Source organism: Terrapene carolina, unplaced genomic scaffold, assembly GCF_002925995.2.
Source record: "Terrapene carolina triunguis isolate 2854851 unplaced genomic scaffold, T_m_triunguis-2.0 Scaffold234, whole genome shotgun sequence".
Taxonomy (NCBI): domain Eukaryota; kingdom Metazoa; phylum Chordata; order Testudines; family Emydidae; genus Terrapene; species Terrapene triunguis.
The window spans coordinates 14,826,232-14,847,482 of NW_020664585.1; the positions used below are offsets into that span (position 1 = coordinate 14,826,232).

Below are 21,251 nucleotides of genomic sequence, written 5' to 3' on the forward strand. Positions count from 1 at the left end.
ACATGGTGGAACACCATGTGGAGCTCCATCTGTCATTCTAGTTTGGATTTGGAAGAGCGTTTTCAATATTATTTTTTTGTATTATCATGGCACCAAGGAGCCCCGGACATGGACCACAAGGATCCTACTGTGCTGTACGAACAGGACAAAAAGACAGCCCCTTCCTCTGTCTCCCAGTATATCTACGTGCTCATAGTCAGTACACAGGATGGGCAGCTGCCATCTGTACCAGGTTCTTGCCCAATAACAGAGGCAAGAGGATTAATGGATTAATAGATCCATCTGAGCCACCATAGAAGATGAATATTAATTATGCTGTTCCCCCAAGGGCATTGCTTTCTCTACTGCTTCCATGGTGCAGCCCCTAAATCAAGCCTGAGTAAAATTAGAGACTGTGTCTACAGAGGCCTTTCTAAAAAAAAAAAAACTTCTCACAAAACCAAAAATGACAAGGAGTTAAAAACCAGACGGCTGTGGCTTTAAGAGAGATAAAAACTGTTAGGGAATGGAAAAAAAAAATCCCACAGCCTGTTGTAGCAGCTGTAGCTTCAGATCGTGTGGAAAATGAAGGCAGATGATTCAATTTGGCCTGTGCCCTGAGTACATTTCCAAATGCTTCTGTGTGCGCGCAAGATAATGAACAAATATATCGAGATGGCACAAGATCAGTCCGAGTTTGCCGCTGTGCAAGCCATGGAGCTCCCAGTAGGAGCGAACTAGCTTTGCTAGGTTAATGGGGGTGAGGGTCGGAAAGCCCAGCACCTTTCAGAACAACTTAAGAAAAGAATTTGTCTCCTTTTGCCCCAGGCTCCCTGTGGCACTCAAACGGCGCTTCTGATAAATCAAAGTGTATTTATTAATAACGAGCAGGGGCAACATGCCTGTGATTTGAAAATAGGGGCACCAAATTAAAATGTGCTTTTCTATGACATCGGAAAAGAGTAAGTAAATGGAGAGTGGACTGATCTATTATGATTAAAAAGCAGGGTCTGGGAGCTAGAACAGTGATCGTGAAAAAAGCCCTTTTGTAGAGGGGAGACCCCATTCTGTCCATGCACATTTTTTCCCTGCAGGAAAAAGAAGCAAGCGGGGGGGAGGGGGGGAGAAGGCAGGAGCAGTAGAGAAAAACAGAAGTGGAATATAATGAGAGCTGAAGTTATTGCTGGAATGAGTTATGGTATTTAATCATGCTACGTGTTATCCAATGGCATGAGATTCATAATTCTTGGCTCTGAATGTGGTTCGGGATTGTTCATGAGCACCTGGAGCATGCCGACTGATTGTGGCCTTTCATATCTAGCCATATATTTCCCCCGCTCTTTCTCCTGCCAAACCAGCCCCTAAGCAGAAATGGCTGTTTGGTTATTATTCATATTCTGAAAGCTGGGCCTTTGGTTGATGGTGAGAATTGCACTGAACTATAGAGATGTCGGGGACCACTAACTGCCAGCTTTGCACCATAACGTGCATGTTCTTTGATGGGTTGTGTGTCAAGGAGAAGGCAGCATTTGTCCATTTTCTGAGCAACACTGGGTTCTAAGCAGTGGTGGGGACAAATTCTGCCTTCAGACAAACCTTCGGTAGGATTCATGCCCTGATTGAGCAAAGCATTAAGTGTGTACTTAAGAGTTTTGCTAAATATGGATGGACTTAAACATGTTGCTGATTTGGGGCCTAGATGAGAGTGGAATTTGGCCCTTGGAGGAGGTAAATTATCAATATGCTTGGAAGGGTTAGATTTTTATTGATAAATGTTGGTAAACGTTAGTTTCGCCGTACTCACAAAACTGATGGAAAAATATTCTATCAATAATGATTGAAATTTACAGGTTGGCAAAGTCAGAAAATGCTGCTTCAGAACGTAATGGAGTTTGATTTTACAATTTTTATTTGTATATTTTGACATGTGGTATTGACAATTTGTGTTGTTATAAAGCTTTTTAACTTGTTGAATCTCAGCAACTACTGTAATTAAATAACTATCTGACCCGCCCCATAATTTCTGCAACTGTGAAATGTAAATAGATAAAAATTTAAAAAATGCTTAGAACCAGGGCCGGCTCCAGGCACCAGCCGAGCAAGCTCGTGCTTGGGGCGGCAGATTCTATGGGGCGGCATTCCGCCCAATCCTAAGGCAGCACGGCCGCTTTTTGTTTGGTTGGTTGGTTGGTTGGTTGGTTCGCCGATCTAGACGCCCTGTAGGGGGCGACGGCGCGGAGGAGGGGAGCGCCCTGCTGGGAGCGGGCTGCACGCTCCGTCTGCCCCAGCCAGTGCCAGGTCTGTAGCAAGCCCGGCAGGGCAGCCCGCGTCCTTCCCTCCCCGCCGACCGGAGCGGCGTGGAGCCCTCCCGGCAGGTAGCGCGGCAGTCGGGGCCGCGTGGTGAGCGCCCCGCTGAAGCCCTGGCCGCCCCCCTTCTCTCTCTCCCCCCGCTCCCTCCCCCTCCCCCGCGCTAGCCGGGGCAAGTCTGCAGTGCAGGGAGTCCCCCTGCACCCTGGCTCCGGCCGCCCTGCAGTTTTTGTTTGTTTGTTTGTTTTTTCCCTCCCTCGCGGCGGCGGGCGCGCCCGCGGGTTTTTTTTTTTTGTTTTTTATTTTTGCTTGGGGCGGCAAAAAAGCCAGAGCCGGCCCTGCTTAGAACCCATAATTTTGCATAACTGTGAACATTTGCAATCAGTAAAAATCTAAAAAAAAAAATTCTGAAAAATAAATGTTATCCATCAAAAGTATAAAAAAAAAATCAAATGTTGCCAAGTCTAATGATCAACCCTTGTGAGTTGCCCCCTTGTTTGCATTGCTGCTCTGTTTTGGTTTAACTTTCCTAAAGGGATATTGTCAACCTGAATTTTTTTAATTGATTATTTAAAACAAAAGAGAATGTCCTGAAAGAGCGCTCTTTCAAGATTGACAGGATGTTTGTTTTTAATTTTTTTAGTTTTTGTTTTTCCTGCTCCCCTGGTGCTTAGAATGGTGTTTGGGGCAGGCCCAAGATCAACTATCCAATAGACTCAAACCTGGCCCTGGTACACTGCTGCCTGCTGCTTCTTTAGTTTCTGTTTCAGCTTTGTTGCTACTTTTACTGGAAACACCATATTGCAGGGCCTAGAGAAGGCGTGCGCCATCGACAAAATGGAAAAAAGGGCTATCTAAAGTGCTGTCAAATTCACCAAGTCAATAAACTGAAAAAATAGTTTTTTTCCTCTATTCTCTTGTTTCTAATAATTCTAAGGCCTTCCTGTAACAGTAGTAAGCACAGGTTTCAGAGTGGTAGCCGTGTTAGTCTGTATCAACAAAAGAACGAGGAGTACTTGTGGCATCTTAGAGACTAACAAATTTATTGGGGCATAAGCTTTCGTGGGCTAAAACCCACTTCATCGGCTGCATGCAGTGGAAAATACAGTGGGAAGATATATATACACACAGAACATGAAAAATGGGTGTTGCCATACCAACTCCAACAAGACTAATCAATTAAGGTGGGCTCTTATCAGCAGAAGAAAAAAAACCTTTTTGTAGTGCTAATCCGGATGGCCCATTTCCAACAGTTGACAAGAAGGTATGAGTAACAGTAGGGGGAAAATTAGCGTGGGGAAATAGTTTTTACTTTGTGTAATGACCCATCCGCTCCCAGTCTTTATTCAAGCCTAATTTAATGGTGTCCAGTTTGCAAATTAATTCTAGTTCTGCAGTTTCTCGTTGGAATCTGTTTTTGAAGTTTTTTTGTTGAAGAATTGCGACTTTTAGGTCTGTAATTGAGTGACCAGGCATTTCAAAATGAGCTCAGTCTCATGGCGCAAGTCTGTGCTACAGTGTGGAAAGTCCAGGTTCAGATCCTGCCGAAGACCCATTGTGAAGCAACAAAACAGGGTGAAACTGTGCATCCTCTGGCTTTGTTACATTTGGGGCTTTTGTGCAAAGATTTCATGGTCTCCTAGGGCTAGGACCATTCAAAGGGATGTCAGTTTGCAAAGTAAGACTCAACTCAAGGATACAGCCAGAGGGAATGTTTATAGCTGAAACAGCAACATCCAGAGAAACTGATTAAAAATCAAGCAGTCAAGCCAGGAGCAACTTCAAGAAACAAGCTTTTGACCAGTTCACTAATCTCCAGATCTGCAGAAAGTGCCCATGAAACCGATGCATCCATTTAGCAGAACTCCTTGTCCTCCTAGTTCAGTCCTGCATGTGGCTCATTAGGGTAATTACTGATGAATTAAAGCAGCTTGGCTCAGCACTCAGGCTGCGGGTGTGTGGGCTCCCCTGCTGGCAGGCAGCAGGTGTAAATGAACAAGATCTGTCAAAAAGGCTGATGACCCTCTTAATTCACAGCAGCAAACGGGGGACAGAGGTAGTACAGCAAGTTTAATAATTGATATTTACTCGGAAAGGTTAATGGCAGCGGTGATGCTGCTAATTTGTTTGCCCGTGCAAGACCTTGTCAGGTCAAATTGTCTCAATTTGTTCCTATGTGTAGGTGTAGTTTCTTTCCTCCAAAGTTTATTAAAGGGAAACAGGTCAGGTGAGGGAACAGGGGGACATACTACTGCTCAAGAAAGATTGTGTTCTCTTCGGTAACAGATTGGGTGAGACCTTTAACTTCTGAGGTTTTAGTCTTGTTATGTGTTTCTGGTGAATATTTGAGTTTGAGATTAAGGAATTAGTAACATTGGGAATGGTGGACTCTTTTACTGTCTCTCTCTCTCTCTCTCTCTCTCTCTCTCTCTTTTCTCTCCTCCTCTCCCCCGCCTTTGGACGTGTCCAGATGTGCCGTAATCTCAACCCTGCACGGGACCCTCTCTGAAGCTAAGCAGTATTATATTCTCCAGGCTAGCTCAGTAGTTGGCCTCAGTCTGGGAATAGTGCCCTGCACATTCATTGAGAAGAAACCGAGGCATTTTAACTGCCACAGTACCAAGCGTTGAATGGGGGCTTTGTACAGTATGTACTAGAGCATTTCACTGTTGAGTGTGTGCACTGAAGCACCTGAGTGTTGTACTGAAGGGCACTGTCTCCATGGGTATGGAGTGACAATGCCCTCGGAAGGTGCTAACGTCTGCTGGAACCACCACCGAATGTCTCTGGCCACTGAACTGCAGATTATGCAATGAAATTGCACCCAGGGAAACAAGGGAATTTTATTGCCATTAAAAGTACCAATTTGTACAAACCAACATTTTAAATAGTGTAATTTAAATAGAAGCAGACTGATATGAATAGAACCTATTAATAAATTAAACACTTCCTTCCACCCGGTATTTCACAAGGAAATTAACAGAATAATTTGTTAGTAGACGATCCCAGGAATGTGGCAGTGAATGACATTTCAGCTCTGTTCTTCCTCCCCCTTTCCTCCCCTCCCCTTTTACAGTCTTTGCAGAATGAAGTACTGGTATTGCTGTGATTTGAGACATTATCCCTTTCACTTAGTGTTCTAGGTTCAAATGTAATCAAGATCACAAGTGAAAAGGCGATGAGGATGGAAGGATAGCCCAGTGGTTAGGGAACTAGCCTAGGATTTAGGAGACCTATGTTCAATTTCCTGCTCTGCCAGACATCCCTAAGAGGCATTTAGGCTCCTAGTTTGATTTTCAAAAGCATCTAGGCACCTAACACACATTGAAATCCAAGAGGTTTAGGTGTCTAGATGCTTTTGAAAATCCTGTTAGGTGTCTAAATACCTTTAAAAATCTGGCCCATAAGCCTCTCTCTGACTCAGTTGCTGGTCTGTAAAATGAGGATAAAAGCATTTCCCTACCTCAGAGGGCTAAATACACATTGTCAGGAAAAATACATTGAAGCTTGTGAGGTAATGGTAGATTTTCGAGGAATGAGTTGATCTGTCTCAGTACAGAACTATGACTTATTTTATTACATAATGTTACTGCATACTGACTGGAGACTCCACAGTAATATATCACACAGTAAATTTTATTCCACATAAATAAGCAGTTTCACTCTATTAGGGAGGTGAGGGGAGCTTTGTTTCTTTTGAGACCCCGATGTACTTCTAAACAAGTAATGGTAGCTCAGTATGGGGATGGGAGCCTTAGACATGTGTATATTAATAATAATTCCACACAGTTAGGAGTATGTTCAGTACTGAAGTGGTTCAGGTCTGAATTGAGGTGCATTAGTAGTAGATTGTGAGGGAAATTTGCCTATTGTCTACATGATCATAGCTACTTGGCTTAGCCTGTCCCACTTCCATGAGTGCTAAATTCACCTGTTCCTTGAATGCTAACAGAAAGGGATGCAGAAACAAGTGGGTAAGGCACTCTTTGGAAAAGTCTCATGAACTCAAGAGCATCTTCTCCACACTGCAGTGAAATTATAGGTGTGAACACATTTGAGAAACTGCGTTTGGTGACCTCAGGAACAGTTGATGCAGCAGTGCCTGAAAATCCTCTATTTGTTTTTCGTTTGCTCCCTCTAGATGAAGGTCCCTGCAAGCAGAAGTGGCAGAAATAGCGAAGAAGACAGCATCAGGGAGGCCACAAGCTCTCAGCGGAGCAGCTCGAGGGACCGTCTCAGTGATGTAAGTACCAGAATCAAGCGCCGCTTCATTGCAGCAATTCCCGCTGCTGACATGGCTTTTCATAAATCTCGCTGAACAAATGTTGGCATCCAGAGGTCACTGTGTAATAACTTTTTTTTATGTCATGATTGAATGTTATGGCATAAGTGGTTGAGCTGCCTTGCAAACACTATAATCATGGTGCAAATAATATGATAAGTGAAAGATCAGAGATGGGAAAACAAAATGGAATTGTTATTCCTGAGGGGAAAGATGGCTTGAGATTTTTTTTAAAGAAAAAAGTTGTGTAAAAAGCTTTTTACAGATGCTTTTGTTTTTAGCTTCTGCATAGAATTATGGTGGATGCAAAGCTGGCTCACCTATTGTTATGCTTCCTGCCTCTGAAAGATGAGCGTTTTTTGAGTGGTGGTGGAGAGCTGCCTTTCTCTCAGGAAACTCAACTCTACTTTGAGTGAAATGTTATGATAAAACAAAAGTAAATGGTGCCTTCGTGTGTAAACACACAAATGGGCTTTTTAGTCACCAAGAAATCAATGGCAGTGCTGGGATAATTTTATGTGAAGGCTTTTTGTGTTAGCAATTAGCATTTCGCCTTCATTAAAACATGATTTTTTACTAATTAGGACCTTTCCCGTTAGGAGAGATTTAAATGAAGAACAATAATCAAACGCTGGCACAAGCATGTCTGAAATATTAAATTTAACATTTCAATGGCAAGCCACAGAAATCCCAGAGCGAGCAGTTTTCATGTTGAGTTCTATTAATGTAAAATATGCTTCATAACTAAAACCTGTCACAGAAAACGGCTCACACCAGCCAAATTCAATTGGACAGTTAATTTAGCTTTAAAATTGAAAACACTACCTCTGCTTCAGGATGCAAAAGGAAGGAGGGGGAAAAAAGCCTTTGATAAGTGTAATGTATTTGCCATTAAGGCTTTCAGAGCCCATTCTACAGGAGAAGAAGGGGGGGAAAAAGAAAGAGGGGAAAAATGGCTCCCACAAATGTGTTTAAAAGCTGAAAGTATTTATTAAAAATGTCAGCAGAAAAGTGCTTCTGGCAGATTAAAGCGGGATTCGGCTTGACAGCTCTGACAGGGAAATGTGACGGGGGAAAATTCTCTCTACATGTTTTGAGTGTGAATGGGGTGCTGTAAACAGCCTACATGGTGGGAGGAAGGAAAAAAAAAAAGCTGTCCCTGTGATTTGCTTCTAGGATAAAGAATCTGAGCACACTGGAGAAGAAAAAGGGGGGGGGAAAATCCCTTAAGGGCAAATCATCTTGTGTGTGTGTTTTTGACTGTGTGTGTTTGAACAGTAATAGTCCTTTTTTTTTTCTTCTTTTTTTCATGATTCTCTTCCTCTAGTCACTCTTGACAAGTATGTGATCTGAGGCAGCTGGTAACACTGATGCTGCTCAATACAGCTGGGGGTGGGTGGGAAAGAATAAAAGATTCAGACCTACCGATTGGTTTGAGTAGTTTAGGTCAAAGTATTTAGATGGCAACTGGTTAGCCAGTGTCACAGGTTCTTGGAGGCGCCTATAACATTGTAGGTGGGGAGAGAGCTATTTTCCCTCCCCACCCACCATCGGGGCGGCAAGTTATATGGGCCCGTGGTGCCCGGGCTCCAGCAATATTCAGGGCAACGGAGGCCCGGCTCCACCAATGTTCGGGGCCGGGTCTCTCTCCCAGCCTCGCCTGCCGCACCTGCACGCCTCCCCTGAGCGTCCCTGCCTGTGCCCTGGGCAGCTGCGCCTTGCAGCTCCATGCTGTGCTTGCTCTGCCGGCTCCCGGCATCAACTGCCTCCGCAGGGTCCTAGCGGCCCCCCCTCCACTAGTGCCAGGGCAGGCTGACCCTGCCCTTCCGCCTCGGACAGACGGACCCTTCCCTTTTCCGGCTGGACCCTCCACCAGCACAGGGGGTCCCCCACCAGCAGTCACTACTCCTGCCCCACGCTGGGCAAGAGGCAGCCCCATCCCCCAGCTACAGTGAGGGGCAGCAGCAGGGGAGGAGGTGCACAGGTGATGGCAACCCCCCTCCCCCTGCACCCACCACAGGGGAGGCGAAGGAACTTCCTGGACCTGAGAGGGGCCCTAGGAGCATGTGCAGTGATAGTGGTGTGACGTGAGTGCTGCGGGGGGTGAGAGGGCTGGGGGGAGTCCTCCTCTCTGGCCCCAGCCAGGAGCAACCTGCCTGCACCCCAAACTCCTCATCCCTGGCCCCACCCCACCCCAGAGTCTGCACCCGCTCACACCCCAACCGTCTGCCCCATCCTGAGCCCCCTCCTGCACCGTGAACCTCTCATTCCCAGCCCTACCCTACAGCCCTCACCCCCGCACCCCAGCCCTCTGCCCAAGCCCCAACCCCACTCCCCTCATCTCCAGCCCTACCCTACAGCCCTCACCCCCGCACCCCAGCCCTCTGCCCAAGCCCCAACCCCACTCCCCTCATCCCCAGCCCACCCCAGAGCCTGCACATTTTTACATTTTTTTTTTTAAATCAGCTTACAAGGCGGGGGTGGGGGGCGGATTTGGACCCATTCTGGGCACCACCAAAAATTATACAAACCTGCCGCCCCTGCCCACAATGTTACAGCATGAGAGCCTAAAGAATTTGACCTTCATTGAATTTTATTGAGTGTCTAACTCCATAGGCTCCTCACAGGGAGTTATTCATCCAAGGAAATTCAGTGTGAGTTGGGTGTTCAACTCTTCCAGGCTCCTTGGAGACTTCCAGCCATGGTGCCTATGGGTAGGAGCATACAGTAGAACCTCGCTTATGTTGCTCTAATGACCCAGCGACCCATTACAAATGATGGAATTTTTCCAGTTAATGACTAATTACATTGTTTGAAGAGCAAGGTTTATGAATCACAAAATGCACTTTATTCGTTATTTGATGATTGCAGTTGAGTTTTAATGTACTTTTCACAACAATTCATCACAAGGTAGTAAATGTCTGGTAGCCTATTTAGTAACAGTTACAAAGTAAGCCTTCAAAGGCTGCACTGTTGCAATCTGCTGGTACACTTTTGCAGAGAAGTGGGGAAGAAGACCCAAGATTTTTTGTGTGCATGCTATGAGGAGTGTGGATTAACATAGGATTCTACTGTCCATCCGATAAGGCCCCCATATGGCTCTATAGATGCATCTCCTGGCATATCCTTCAAATGGATGGTGTGCAATTGAACTGACTTGACCCCTTATGTGTGGCACTTAGAGGATTAAACCCCCATCGTGCACTAAAGATGTAAAGGGAAGGGGTTTTATTTTTCTTCCCCCTTAGGGGCCGCTGGAGGGATTACAAATTGAGGCTCTGAAACACAATTGTCCTAGAGCAGTTACTTTTTCTTGCTGACATATCATGCTGCCTCAGGCATCTGGCCCATTGCTTGCTCAGTCTGACTAGCTGTCCTGCTGTTTCTCAGTGTGTTTGGGCTCAAAACAGTCTTGTGATGCCTGCTTTGTAATGCCTTCTTCTCCCACCTCGATCCCTATTAACTTGTGGCAACAACCAGAGTAAATGAAGCAGGTGCTAGCAGATTTGGCTGCTATACCGTGGCACAGCAGGTGTGCAGAAGGATGTATGCGTTAAAGTTACTGCTCTGGGAGCACTGTAGGGCCATCACGCACATTCCTTTGTGGCATTCCTTGGCTGCTCCTCTCTCACTTCAGTGCAGTTCTGCATTTAGGAGGTGCTATTAGGAGCAACTTAGTTTCTCTGTATGAATTGTTTCTTGAGATGACTTATTTAATGGGGTGCCAGTAAGATGTGTTTTATTTACATTAATGCATGTCTTTAGTCTCTGATGGACCATGAAGGCAAGAGGTGGCCTGGTCTGTCATGAAATAATTACACCCTAGAGGAAACTGAAGTGAAGTGATTGACTGAGTCTCTCTCTCTCTCTCTGTCTCTCTCTCTCTCTCTCTCTCTCACTCACACACACACACCCCCATGCACGCCCCCTTTCTCTCACTCACACTCACTCTGCTTTGGCACAGTGAAATTTCCTTGTGGAAAGAGCACTAAAGCTTTATAGTATAACAATAATACTCTGTGTTGTACAGTGCATCTTTCCAGATGTTGCTGGAAGTGCCGTTTATTATAGATCATTGAGGGGAAAATGTATATTTTGATCTAGTGAAATTATCTCTGACTGCAAATGTTTGATTTATTTGGGACTGGTTTCTCATCGATATGATAAGCCTATTATGGGAAAACGAAGTTTTAACCAATGTTTGCATGACAAATAATTCTTTTTTAAAGGGGCGGGGAAGGATGAGACTTTACACTTGTTTGTACTTGCAATGGTCAACGGTAAATTCCCTTTTAATTTATTACAAAGCAAAGGTCTCTGCAACTCATGTTCTTGGTGTCCTATCAGGTTCCTTTAGAACACAAAGTCAACAGCTGCTTTCCAAAACAGGATTTTTTTCTGCTATCTTTCATAGTAAGGTAATTGAAAGTTAGCAAAGAACTAAGAGACAGATAAGCCCCATTGCTGCTTGTTGTGTTGACCCAAGTAAAACTGAGAGGTTTGGGTTTTGCTCCCCCTCCCTTCTGTAATTGTCCTAATCTTTTCTGATGTCCCAAACAGTGTAAAAAATCCACACAGACCTTTGTATAATGGCTTTAAAAAAGGTTTTATCTTTTTCTTGACCCATCAGCTTAAGAACTGCCTGAATTTTAATGGATTTTCTCCCTCACTAAATTGAATGGATCGTCCCTCATTATCATTTAAATAGAACCCTCACTCCCTGTGAACGTGGAAAATTTGAATGTGCTAGTAGAGCTGTGATAATTTGAAATATTCGCAAGGTGGGGAGAGGGAGAGGACAGAATTGCTGAATGTAATTGTCATGGATTCTCAATTTTGTTGCCACAAGATGGGAAAATAGACTAATAATTGTCTTCCAACCCTAGTAGAATAGTTGCCCTAGTTAGCTGAAGCTAACACTCTAATTGTCATGGGGGCACCTAGATGAATGAGGATGTATGCAGGGCACAGCAAGGGCTAAATTGAGTGATATACTAAGGCAAAGAGCAAATTGGCAATTATTGGCCCAGCTGAAAAGGTTGGCAGGTGTGCTGCTTTCTCATGAGCCCTTAGGGGGAAATTGGAAATATAAAATATCGACCATAAATACTAGCTGATTAGGAAATATGTTGCAAGAGGTGCTGGCCACTTTAGAGACAAAACTCTCTTTTTCAGGAGATTGACTTTAGGCTGTGCCCAAAAATACAAGCCCCTGTAGTAAGTCATTTTGGGCTTTTTCTCTCTTTTCTCCCAGCTGCCTGCTTTGAAAACATTTTTACAATGTAACAAGCAAACAGAAATCCCTGTGTCAAAAAAGCAGAAATGCGGAGTCCGTCCCCCCCACGCCGCCCCCTTCCTTGAATGTTTTTGGATCCATTTTTGGATCAGTGTTTAACATACTACATAGTCTAGATGTGAAATGGTTTCTCCAGTAGAGGTGTACAATAAAGCCCTAGTGATTTTCCAGCTGCACATGTATTGTGAACTGCTCTTCTTTGTGTTCTATCAGGCTTATTGTTTTTCTCCCCTTCATGTTCCTACGCTTTGTACTACACTGCCCACTGCTGGGGCAGATGGATGAAAGCAGCTGCAGGTGTAATAGCAAGTGCAATACTGTATGCCAAGCTGGTGATCTATTGGGTATGCCTGGGGCTTAAGTCCTTTCCCAGGACAATTATCAAACATCAGAAGCATAAGAGAGTCCTGTGGTCTCCACCCTTATTTGTCCACTTCACAAAACCATCACATAGTTTGGCACATGTTAGTTCACAGTCTTAGCTCGGGATAGAGGAAGGGGTTTGGAAGAGAAATAGTGTAGTGTGCTTACAGGTGAGGAATAAGATGCATTGATAGTGCTCTTTGGGGCTCAGGAGTGGAATAGCAAAGGTGATGTAGCCTGGAAAGATGGTGTATTGGAGTAGCTCCATCGGAAGCGTAGACTTCCAATATTTAGACAGTAAGCTCTTTGGGGCAGATGTTCTCCCTTATTTCACATTTATACAGCCGCTGACACAATGGGGTCCTAATCCTGAATGGGGCTGCTGGATGTTGTTGTAATACAAATAAATAGTGCTAGTTGTAATTTAATAGTAGGAGGAATTGCAAGTCAAGTTGGAGGTGCATTCACGTGCTGTTGGGCTGAGGAATGGCTAGCAGAGGACAGTGCAAGTCAGGAGTTGGATGCATTAACAAAGCTTATGTGGGAGGACAGGAATAACAGAAGGTATCGTCAGTTGAGATGGAAGTATGTTGGCAGAGTTGTGTATGGAAAGTTGCATAGCATCTGAAATTTTTTTTAGCATCCTCATGTTTTCTTGATTGACTATTGATCTGGCCCCAGAGGGAGAGGAACAGTGCTGAAATGGATGTATGCACACATGCATACCAGCCAAGGCCTGCCTATGGATAATGGTCACGAGAGAACCAATTTAGAAGCCCCACACCATGACTGTACGCTGAGCAGAGACTCACTAACAGAGCTATGGACAGGAGTATAGTAAAGGAGGAGCAAGAGTTAACAGGGGTGAAAGCAAGGTCATGAAAAGGAAAGAGGATTTAGCTGAGTTGGGAGAGAAGAGAAGGGAGATGGTCTTTTATTACAGGGGGAAGTGTGACCTTACAATGTTAGCCCAAGCCTCAGAATTGAGAACTTCTGAAACAGAATCGCAGTTCTTCCGCTGACTCCCTGTGTGGCCTGGGCCAAGTCATCTTGGGCCTGACTTTCAGAAGGGCTTAGCATCTAAGGGTGTGTCTGCACTGTAAAGGAAAACTCGTGGTGCCAAGTCTCAGAGGCCAGGTCAACTGACTCAGGCTCGTGAGGCTTGGGCTACAAATAGCAGCGTAGGCATTCCCACTCGGGCTGGAGCCCAGGCTCTGAGACCCTCCCAGCTCGTCCAATTTCAGAGCCCAGGCTCTAGCCCAGGGGGGAACGTCTACACTGCTTCTTTTAGCCCCACAGCCTGAATCCCACGAGCCCAAATCAATGGACCTGAGCTCTAAGACTTGATGCCGTGGGTTTTTCTTTGCAATGTAGACATACCCTATGGCTCGAGTTGAACTCAGTGAAAACTGCTGGGTGCTCAGGGCCCAGAGTTCTCAGCTGAAGTTTCCCCATGTGTGAAATGGGGAAACACATTTTACTGACTGGCTTTGCAGGGTGATATGAGGATGAATTATACTGATTTGTATAGCGCTCTTTGAGAAATGCTAGATAAGAGTGGAGTGGTGTTATTTGGGAGGTGGGTACTCTGTACTGGTAACCCCAAAAGTTATCAAACCATGACTCAGGCCCCCATAAATGATGAGATTGGCTTAAAAATCATGATTTTTAACCCAAAATAGTAAATTTGGGGTTATTTAATGTTGCTTTTTGGTTTTTGACCCTCGAGGAGTCACATTTTCAAGCTTTTCTCTGCAAGCATGAGTGCTAGAAACTTGCTTCTTTTAAAACAAATGTAAGTTTAGATTCTTATATAATGAGTTGTTTCTAGGCACTGGGGCTCTAAACAAAACCTCAAACATTGCAAAAATTGTGAGAGTTGGTGACCCTTGTTACCCAAGCTGAACCTGTAGTGAGATTTGCAGCAGCCTGCGTGGAATATGGAGGGAGGAGCCCAGGTTTCAGGAGGGCAGAGTTTTGTAGGAGGCACCAAAAATCCAGTCTGTTTGCACATGGCTTGAATGCTAGTTGCAGTTTTAGCATCTCTAAATAGTTTTCTCAATAAAAACCAGTTTAGTTTTAGAAACAAACAGTCACCTCATGTTATTGCCCAGAATGCTGTATATGAAATAAGGTTCACACATCACCAGGGATCCTAGTTTTCCATGATAAAAAAAAGCAAAATTCTCCGATTTAAAAAAAACAAATCCGCATTTTTCTGCGATTAAAATGAAACGCTGAACCAGGGGTCGGCAACCAGGGATCAGTGCGGGCGAGGGATGTGCTGGCCGTGGCTTCCCGCCGCCCCCATTGGCCTGGGACGGCGAACCGCAGCCAGTGGGAGCCGCGATCGGCCGAACCTGCCAATGCGGCAGGTAAACAAACTGTCCCGGCCCGCCAGGGTGCTTACCCTGGCGAGCTGCGTGCCAGAGGTTGCCGATCCCTGCGCTGAACTTTAGTTTCTCTAGCCACACTGTATATATAGGTATCAGTTGAACACAATGATATATTGTAAGTTGAGAGCCAGAGCCCTGCCACCCAGAGCTGACAGCAGGTCCCTGCCCATTCTCCTGATTAACCGAATTTTTTATTATCCGATCCGGCCCCGGTCCCATTTAGATCGGATAACCGGGATTCCACTGTATATGTGTTTATTTTTTTCACAAAATGTAAAAACTAAAGATTCTCTGTAAAAATGCAAATTCTGTGTTTTTCCATGGCAAATGGATTTCTAGGATCCATCTGACCATCACTAGTCATCAGTTCCCTTTCCTTGTTGTTTCTGTGGCTGCTAGTGCTGGGATTCTAATATCCTCTTTCATAGGAGGCTCTCTTTTTCCTTAAAGGCTTGTCAAGCCAATTACAGAGGTTTAGAACTTACATAATTTTGTATCCATTAAGAAATCCGTTTAGTTTTTAACTGTTGCAAACATTGAAACTCCTTTGTTTATATGAGCATATAAAATGGGAAAATTAAAGAGAGAAGATGAATCAAGTTTTGCATAACATCCAGAAATCACATTGTGGTGTGGTTATCCAGGCAGGTCCTGGTTTCTAATCTGAATGAATACTTGACGCACTGTCTGACATTTGGCAAGTCAATTGACCTCATTGCATTAGCACAGAGAGGGGTGTGACTAATTGCATAAAGATGCTCCTGGTTAAACTACAGGCTTATTCCCGGCCTCTGTTGTCCCCTCCCTCCCGTCCAAAGAGTGAGGTCTGGTTTTTAAAGCCCATCCTGGGAAATAGAAATACTAGATCCCACCAGTATTTAAAGGCTGAAGTTGAACTAACACGATGGTGATACGAGTGTTATAAATGCCTGGATGGATAGATGGAGAATTTTGCCTCCTTGTATTTCAACTCACCCTGCCTATAAAACTGGATAAATGGCATGGGGCCGTCTGAGGTAAGTTTCCCTGAGTAGAAATTAAACCAAAAATTAGTTTTATCAGGATTATTTATTAATTCTTCTCAGTGCTGGCTAACAACATCATGCGGTATGGTCTGTGGGGAAGATAAATTTGGACCTGTGTTCCAGAGAAGAGAAGGATAGTTCAGAGATTAGGGCACTAGCTTAGGAGATCCAGGTTCAGTTCCCTGCTCTGTCATGGACTTCCAGTATCACTTTGGGCAAGTGACTTAGAGTGGGCTCCACAAAGGTACTTAGGTGCCACTGTGATCCACAAAATTCCTGCTCAGCTGCCGCCTAATCCTAAAGTCACTCAGCGGTTGAGTTTTTGCAGTAACAGTTCCCTAGGCGCCTATGTTCTTGCCTCTGAGCGCACACAATGCTGCCTCCCTCTAGGCACCAGACGTCTGTCTCCTGCCTAAGCCCCAAAGGGACTCTCAAACTGGGAAAGACAGGCATTCGGCCACCTAAGTTGCATGCAGGGCCTGATCTGGTGGGCCTGCTCCGAGGCTGGGGGTGGTGGGGTAGGAGGGATTTGAACAGGGATCTGCCACCTCTCGGGTGAGTGCTCTAACCACTAGACTATTGAATCATTCAAGCTCTATCTCTGGCCCAATTAATATTTAATTATTAAATTATTTAATGAAGTGGAACAACTTTAATAGGAGAGACTGAGGGAGACCCATATGAGAATATTCCATAGCCTGGTGGTTAGAGCACTCACATTCAAGGTGGCAGATGCCTTCTTTTCCTCAGGCGGAATGGGGAATTGAATCCAGGGTATCCACATCCCGGGTGAATACCCTATTCACTAGGCTAAAGGTTACAAGGGAGGTTTCCTTCTACCTGGCAGTTTGATATGGAGTTAGAAGCCCCCTGAGCATGTCTAGTGGATTGGGTCCTGCATGCAACTTAGGTGGCCCGATGCCCATCGTCTCCCAGTTCATGAATCGCTAGCAGAGATAGGCACCTCCCTGCAGCCTGGACTTAGGCACCGAACTCTGAAAGAGGGACAGAGCTTAGCACACACCGGTCTTGTTGGCATCTGCCATTGGCTAGCTTTGGCCCTAATTTTGTGGCTCCCTCGTTTTGTGGATCTCATTCTAAGATTACTGTCTCTCCCCATCCATTCTATAGGAGCCTAGGCGTCCAACTCTGGCTTTGTGGATAGCAGTGTTCCTGTGATTTTCTAGGAGTTCTAAGAGTTGGGTGACACTCAGTGTCACAACCTCCAAGTCTCTCTTGTGTATTTGGGCCTTAGCCTTTCTGTGCCTCAATTCCCCATCTGTAGAATGGGAATAAGAGCACTTCCATTCCTCACAGAAGTGTTCTGAGGATAAGTACATTAAAGATTGTGAGCTGCTCAGATACTATAGTGATGGGGACTATGCAAATTTCATAGATAAAAAAGACAGATAAAAGCTTAATACCAAATAGAGTTACTATCCCCAATTTTTAATCTATGTCATGACTCTGTTACCCAAACTATCAAAGGGGATATCTCTTTTGCTTAGTCAAAATACAGTGGGATGAAGACATTTGTATTGCTAGGGAGAGAGTAACTCTTAATAGAAGTTCTTAAAATCCAGCTAAAGATCTTTGGCACAATCATAGTTTTGACATGATTCTCCCCCACCCCAAATTACAAGCAATGCAGTGTTTATCAGGAATAAAATAACTTTTGAAAACAAAATTAGAGTGACAGGATGGCTCGAGAGTATTGGTAAGGAGATAATAAAGCCTTTCAAATCTAACGGGTACATCTACACTGCAAAAAACACAACCCAGGGCAGCAAGTCTGAGCATGGATCAACTGACTTAGGCTCACAGGGTCAGGGCGTATGCACGACAGGGCTAACAATTGCAGTGTGGATGTTCGGGCCTGGGCTGGAGCTCTGAAGCCTGTTGAGGACGGGGTGGGTCTCAGAGCTCAGGCTCCAGCTTGAGTGGGAACATCTATGTTGCTATTTTTAACCACGTAGCAGGAGCCTACCTGAGACTCACTGCAGTGGAGGTTTGTTTTTCAGTGTAGACGTACCCAAAGTCAATGGTTCAACTCCATTCGAGGTTGGAAAATCACTGGAAGGCATTTGACACCTTGTTTGTGACCTACATGGAAAGAATTATTGCTTGCATCTCTGTTCCTTATGGACAGGTGCCCGTATCAAAGTGTCATCCTATCACAATTAATGCTAATTGGCACCCTTGTTGGCAGACAGGCATAGGATTAACTGGGCACGAATTACCCTCTTGCTTCTTAGATGTCACCCCTCTAGAGCAGGGTAGACACAGTTTAGTGGGCAATATGAAGAAGTTTGCGCTGCTAGTTGTTTCACAAATGACTTGTTATTTGTACCGTTTGTTTACTACTTTGCATTTCTCAGAACTTGCCCAATGAAATTCACACCAAAAAATCACGGCTCTTTCATTTTCAGGCAGCACAGTCGTGCAGCATTGTGTCATTTGGGTTGCAAACCAGGGGAAATGCTTATTTGGTAAAAACAAAATTAAAACAAGATAAAATGATTCACTTTGATTTGAGTGGGAGAGGCCTATATTCTTGATACTGGTGCTCCCAGTTCTGTTTCTGCTGACAGTCATGTCTTTGTGTATGCAGCGATGATTCATTACATAAGGGTTGAGTAAAGGCTTCAGGATCGGGGCCTGTCAGTGTGTTTAAATGGATTATCCTGAGGTAAAATCAAAAGAATCTCATTCTAGGAATGCAGATCAAAATGCATGGATATTACTCTGGTACTCTCACGGCACTTATCGTTTGGGGCTTTTAGAGGTTCTGAATGCCGCAGTTGGATATGGATTGTTTTTAAAGAACTTAGAATGTTCCTGGTTCTCCCAGAAAACAACAAAAGTCAGGCCTCTATTAGGAGACGTCCATGCAAACTGCTGTGGAAGCGGGGGTCTTGGACTCACATGAGTCTAAATATGTGAGATGTTGGAAGGGATGTTAAGAATTAGATCCAAAGTGTTACCAATGACTAGCTTTACATATGCAGTGAAAAGTCTATAACAGAAAAATATCCTTTTCCTGGTCCAGGAAATGTTAATATTAAATTTGGGGGGAGGGAAGGGGGAGTTTCTTTGTAACAGTGAGCTTTTTAGCTGTGAAAAATGTCAATGAAGTGCCATTCGATCATCATTATTTCAGGTACAACATATTATGCACTGATTGCTGCTTTTGTCTTTTTAAAACAAAGGATGCTCTGAGCTGCATTTAAAATCCCATAAGGGAGCTGGTAATGAAACCTCCTGTTCTTCCGTTTTGCTAAACTCCTTGTCAGTGTCTGTATTTAAACTGAAAGGTCAAGAGAGTTAATACAGCCCCCCTCCCTCACCTCCCTACCGAGCAAATATGTTGCCTCCTTCTCAGTTCTTTGTCTGCCTTATTTTTTATGTTTGATATGTTGACTATATGGGCAAGCTATCAAATTGGCAGAACAGGTAATGTAATTTATCTGCTGAATATCTTTCTGCAAATGGGGTGATGTTATTAACATTATGATGAGTTCCCTGGTTTTTAGTTTATTAGTATTTGGGGGTTGTTGAGGGTTTTTTTTTTTGGTAGCAGCTCAGAAATCCCATAAATGCTACTGCCCTTCATTTCATCACTCAGTAGCTTTATTTCTAGCCACTTTACATTAAAAGACTTATTTATAACCCTGAACCCTTAGTAATGTTTAGAGGCAGAGGTCAGATCTGTGTGTAATATGTGAGAGGCTAAAGCCTAAACATTGTAAGCAATTTAATTTATGTTACTGCTGTCAGAGAGCTCCCAGTCAAAGCTTCACTGTTCGTATTCAGCTTGGAAGCCTAGGATCTGGGGATATCTGAGTTGCGTGGCTTCTGTTAGTAAGCATGTGGAGTGGTAATACAGAATAGTTGTTGTTAAATTACAGAGGGAAGTGGGGATTACCACTGATTACAATTTTGCAGTCACCTAGCATTAAAAACGCAGGATGTCAGTGCTTTGTAACCTTCTGGTAATGTGGTAAATGATTCCTGTCATAGTTGCAGTGTGATAAGCAAGTCCTCAAGTTAAACCTTCAACAAGCTGGACTTGGGACAAAATGGGTGGGTTTTCTCTCATGCTTTTCCACTCCACATCTAAGCTATATCAAGGCAACTGGGACCATTAGATTATCTCGGAAATGGGCAACTATGACTCCTGGATTCTATCTTGAGCTCTTCCACTACCTGCTCTGTCATGTTGGGCAGTTCTCTTAACCTTTGTATAACTGGGTTTACCCTGCGTGTAAAAGGGGGTTAATAAAACATAGCTATCTTGTAAAGCATCCTCAGACCATGCCAATTGCTGGAGGACTGGCTGGTCACATGGTGCTTGTTCCTTTTCTTGGCTTCCAGCTGCTTCTAGCAGGAGCCTGGAGGCCTGAAGCAGCAGCTGGGAACAAGAAGAAGGAACCAGCCTAGTTGCCTCTATTAGGGTTCAGTGTTACAAAAGAGGAGGAGTCGAGGTATCAGCCACAGAGAGAGAGTAAAGTCCACAGAAACAGGCAATGAGACAGCTCAACAACATATCCAGAGGGAGAAAAGCACCAGGTGGCTGGGCAGTCTGTCCAGTGAAGCAGAGGAGAAAGGGAATCAAGTGGCAGAGTAGCGTGTGCAGGGGAGAGGAGAGTAGGGGCTCCGAGACATGGAGAAGTATGGGCAGGGGAAGGGGGTGGATGAAATGAAGAGCAAATTTACAGTATGGTTTAATTGTACTCAAAAGGGACAGGACTTACGAAAGCTGTTTAAGATAGATCAGAGCATTCCCAGTATTGCTGCTCCATGCCAGCGGTTAGCGCAGTTATCACAAGGGAGCTATCACAAGGGAGAATGGGAAGAGGAGGTGGTTTGTGGTTTGTGCAATCACTGGCCGGTGTAGAGGGGGTTTGCTCAGTTGTGAGCGGGAGGAGAGGTCTGGCTGCATGATCTTAAGTGGGAGGGGAGGTGGTCCATGAGACAATCTGTCTGGCCCCAATTCAAGATTCCTAAGGGCAGGTCTACACTTAAAATGGTGCATCAGTTCAGCTGTAACGCTTAAGTGAAGACACTACTATGCCAATGGGAGAGTTTCTCCCATTGGCGTAGTTAGCTACGACCTCTCACAGAGGTGGATTATGTCGACAGGACAAGCTCTCCCACCGACATAGCGCTGTCTACACTGGGGGTTAGGTTGGTGTAACTACATCACTCAGGGGTGTGGATTTTTCACTAAATCTGTAGTGTAGACATGGCCCAAGTGTCTGCTTAAGTCCCTTGAGGTATGTCTACACTGCAATCAGAGGCTAACCCAGGAGTCTCAAACACGTGGCCTGCGGGCTGCATGCGGCCCGCGGGGCTCTTGTGTGTGGCCCGCCAAGCTCCCCGCGCGCCCCCCCCCGCCCCTCTGCCTACCCGTGGGATTGCCTCCTGTTGCTGCAAGCGCCGCGCTGCTCTCTGAAGCAGCTGGCAGCACGCCTCTTCGGGCCGGGGGGAGGGGGAAGGAGGCAGAGGCAGAGGGCTCCGGCATTGCCTCCTTCCAGGCACCGCCCCCCACAGCTCCCATGGGCCGGAAACAGGGAACCGCGGCCAATGGGAGCTTCGTGGGA

The 21,251-nt window shown here is 45.0% G+C and overlaps 1 protein-coding gene across 9 annotated transcripts in view; it reads left to right on the forward strand.

Moving 5' to 3' along the window:
* The window catches only part of FBRSL1 (fibrosin like 1), a 714,791-nt gene that overhangs the window by 334,231 nt on the left and 359,309 nt on the right, over nucleotides 1-21,251 (forward strand). For all 9 annotated transcript variants that reach the window (XM_024218289.2, XM_024218285.2, XM_024218290.2 and 6 more), the window contains exon 3: nucleotides 6,428-6,529. In XM_024218289.2, the coding sequence (XP_024074057.2) occupies nucleotides 6,428-6,529 (102 nt within the window). The remainder of the gene's footprint in view (nucleotides 1-6,427; nucleotides 6,530-21,251) is intronic.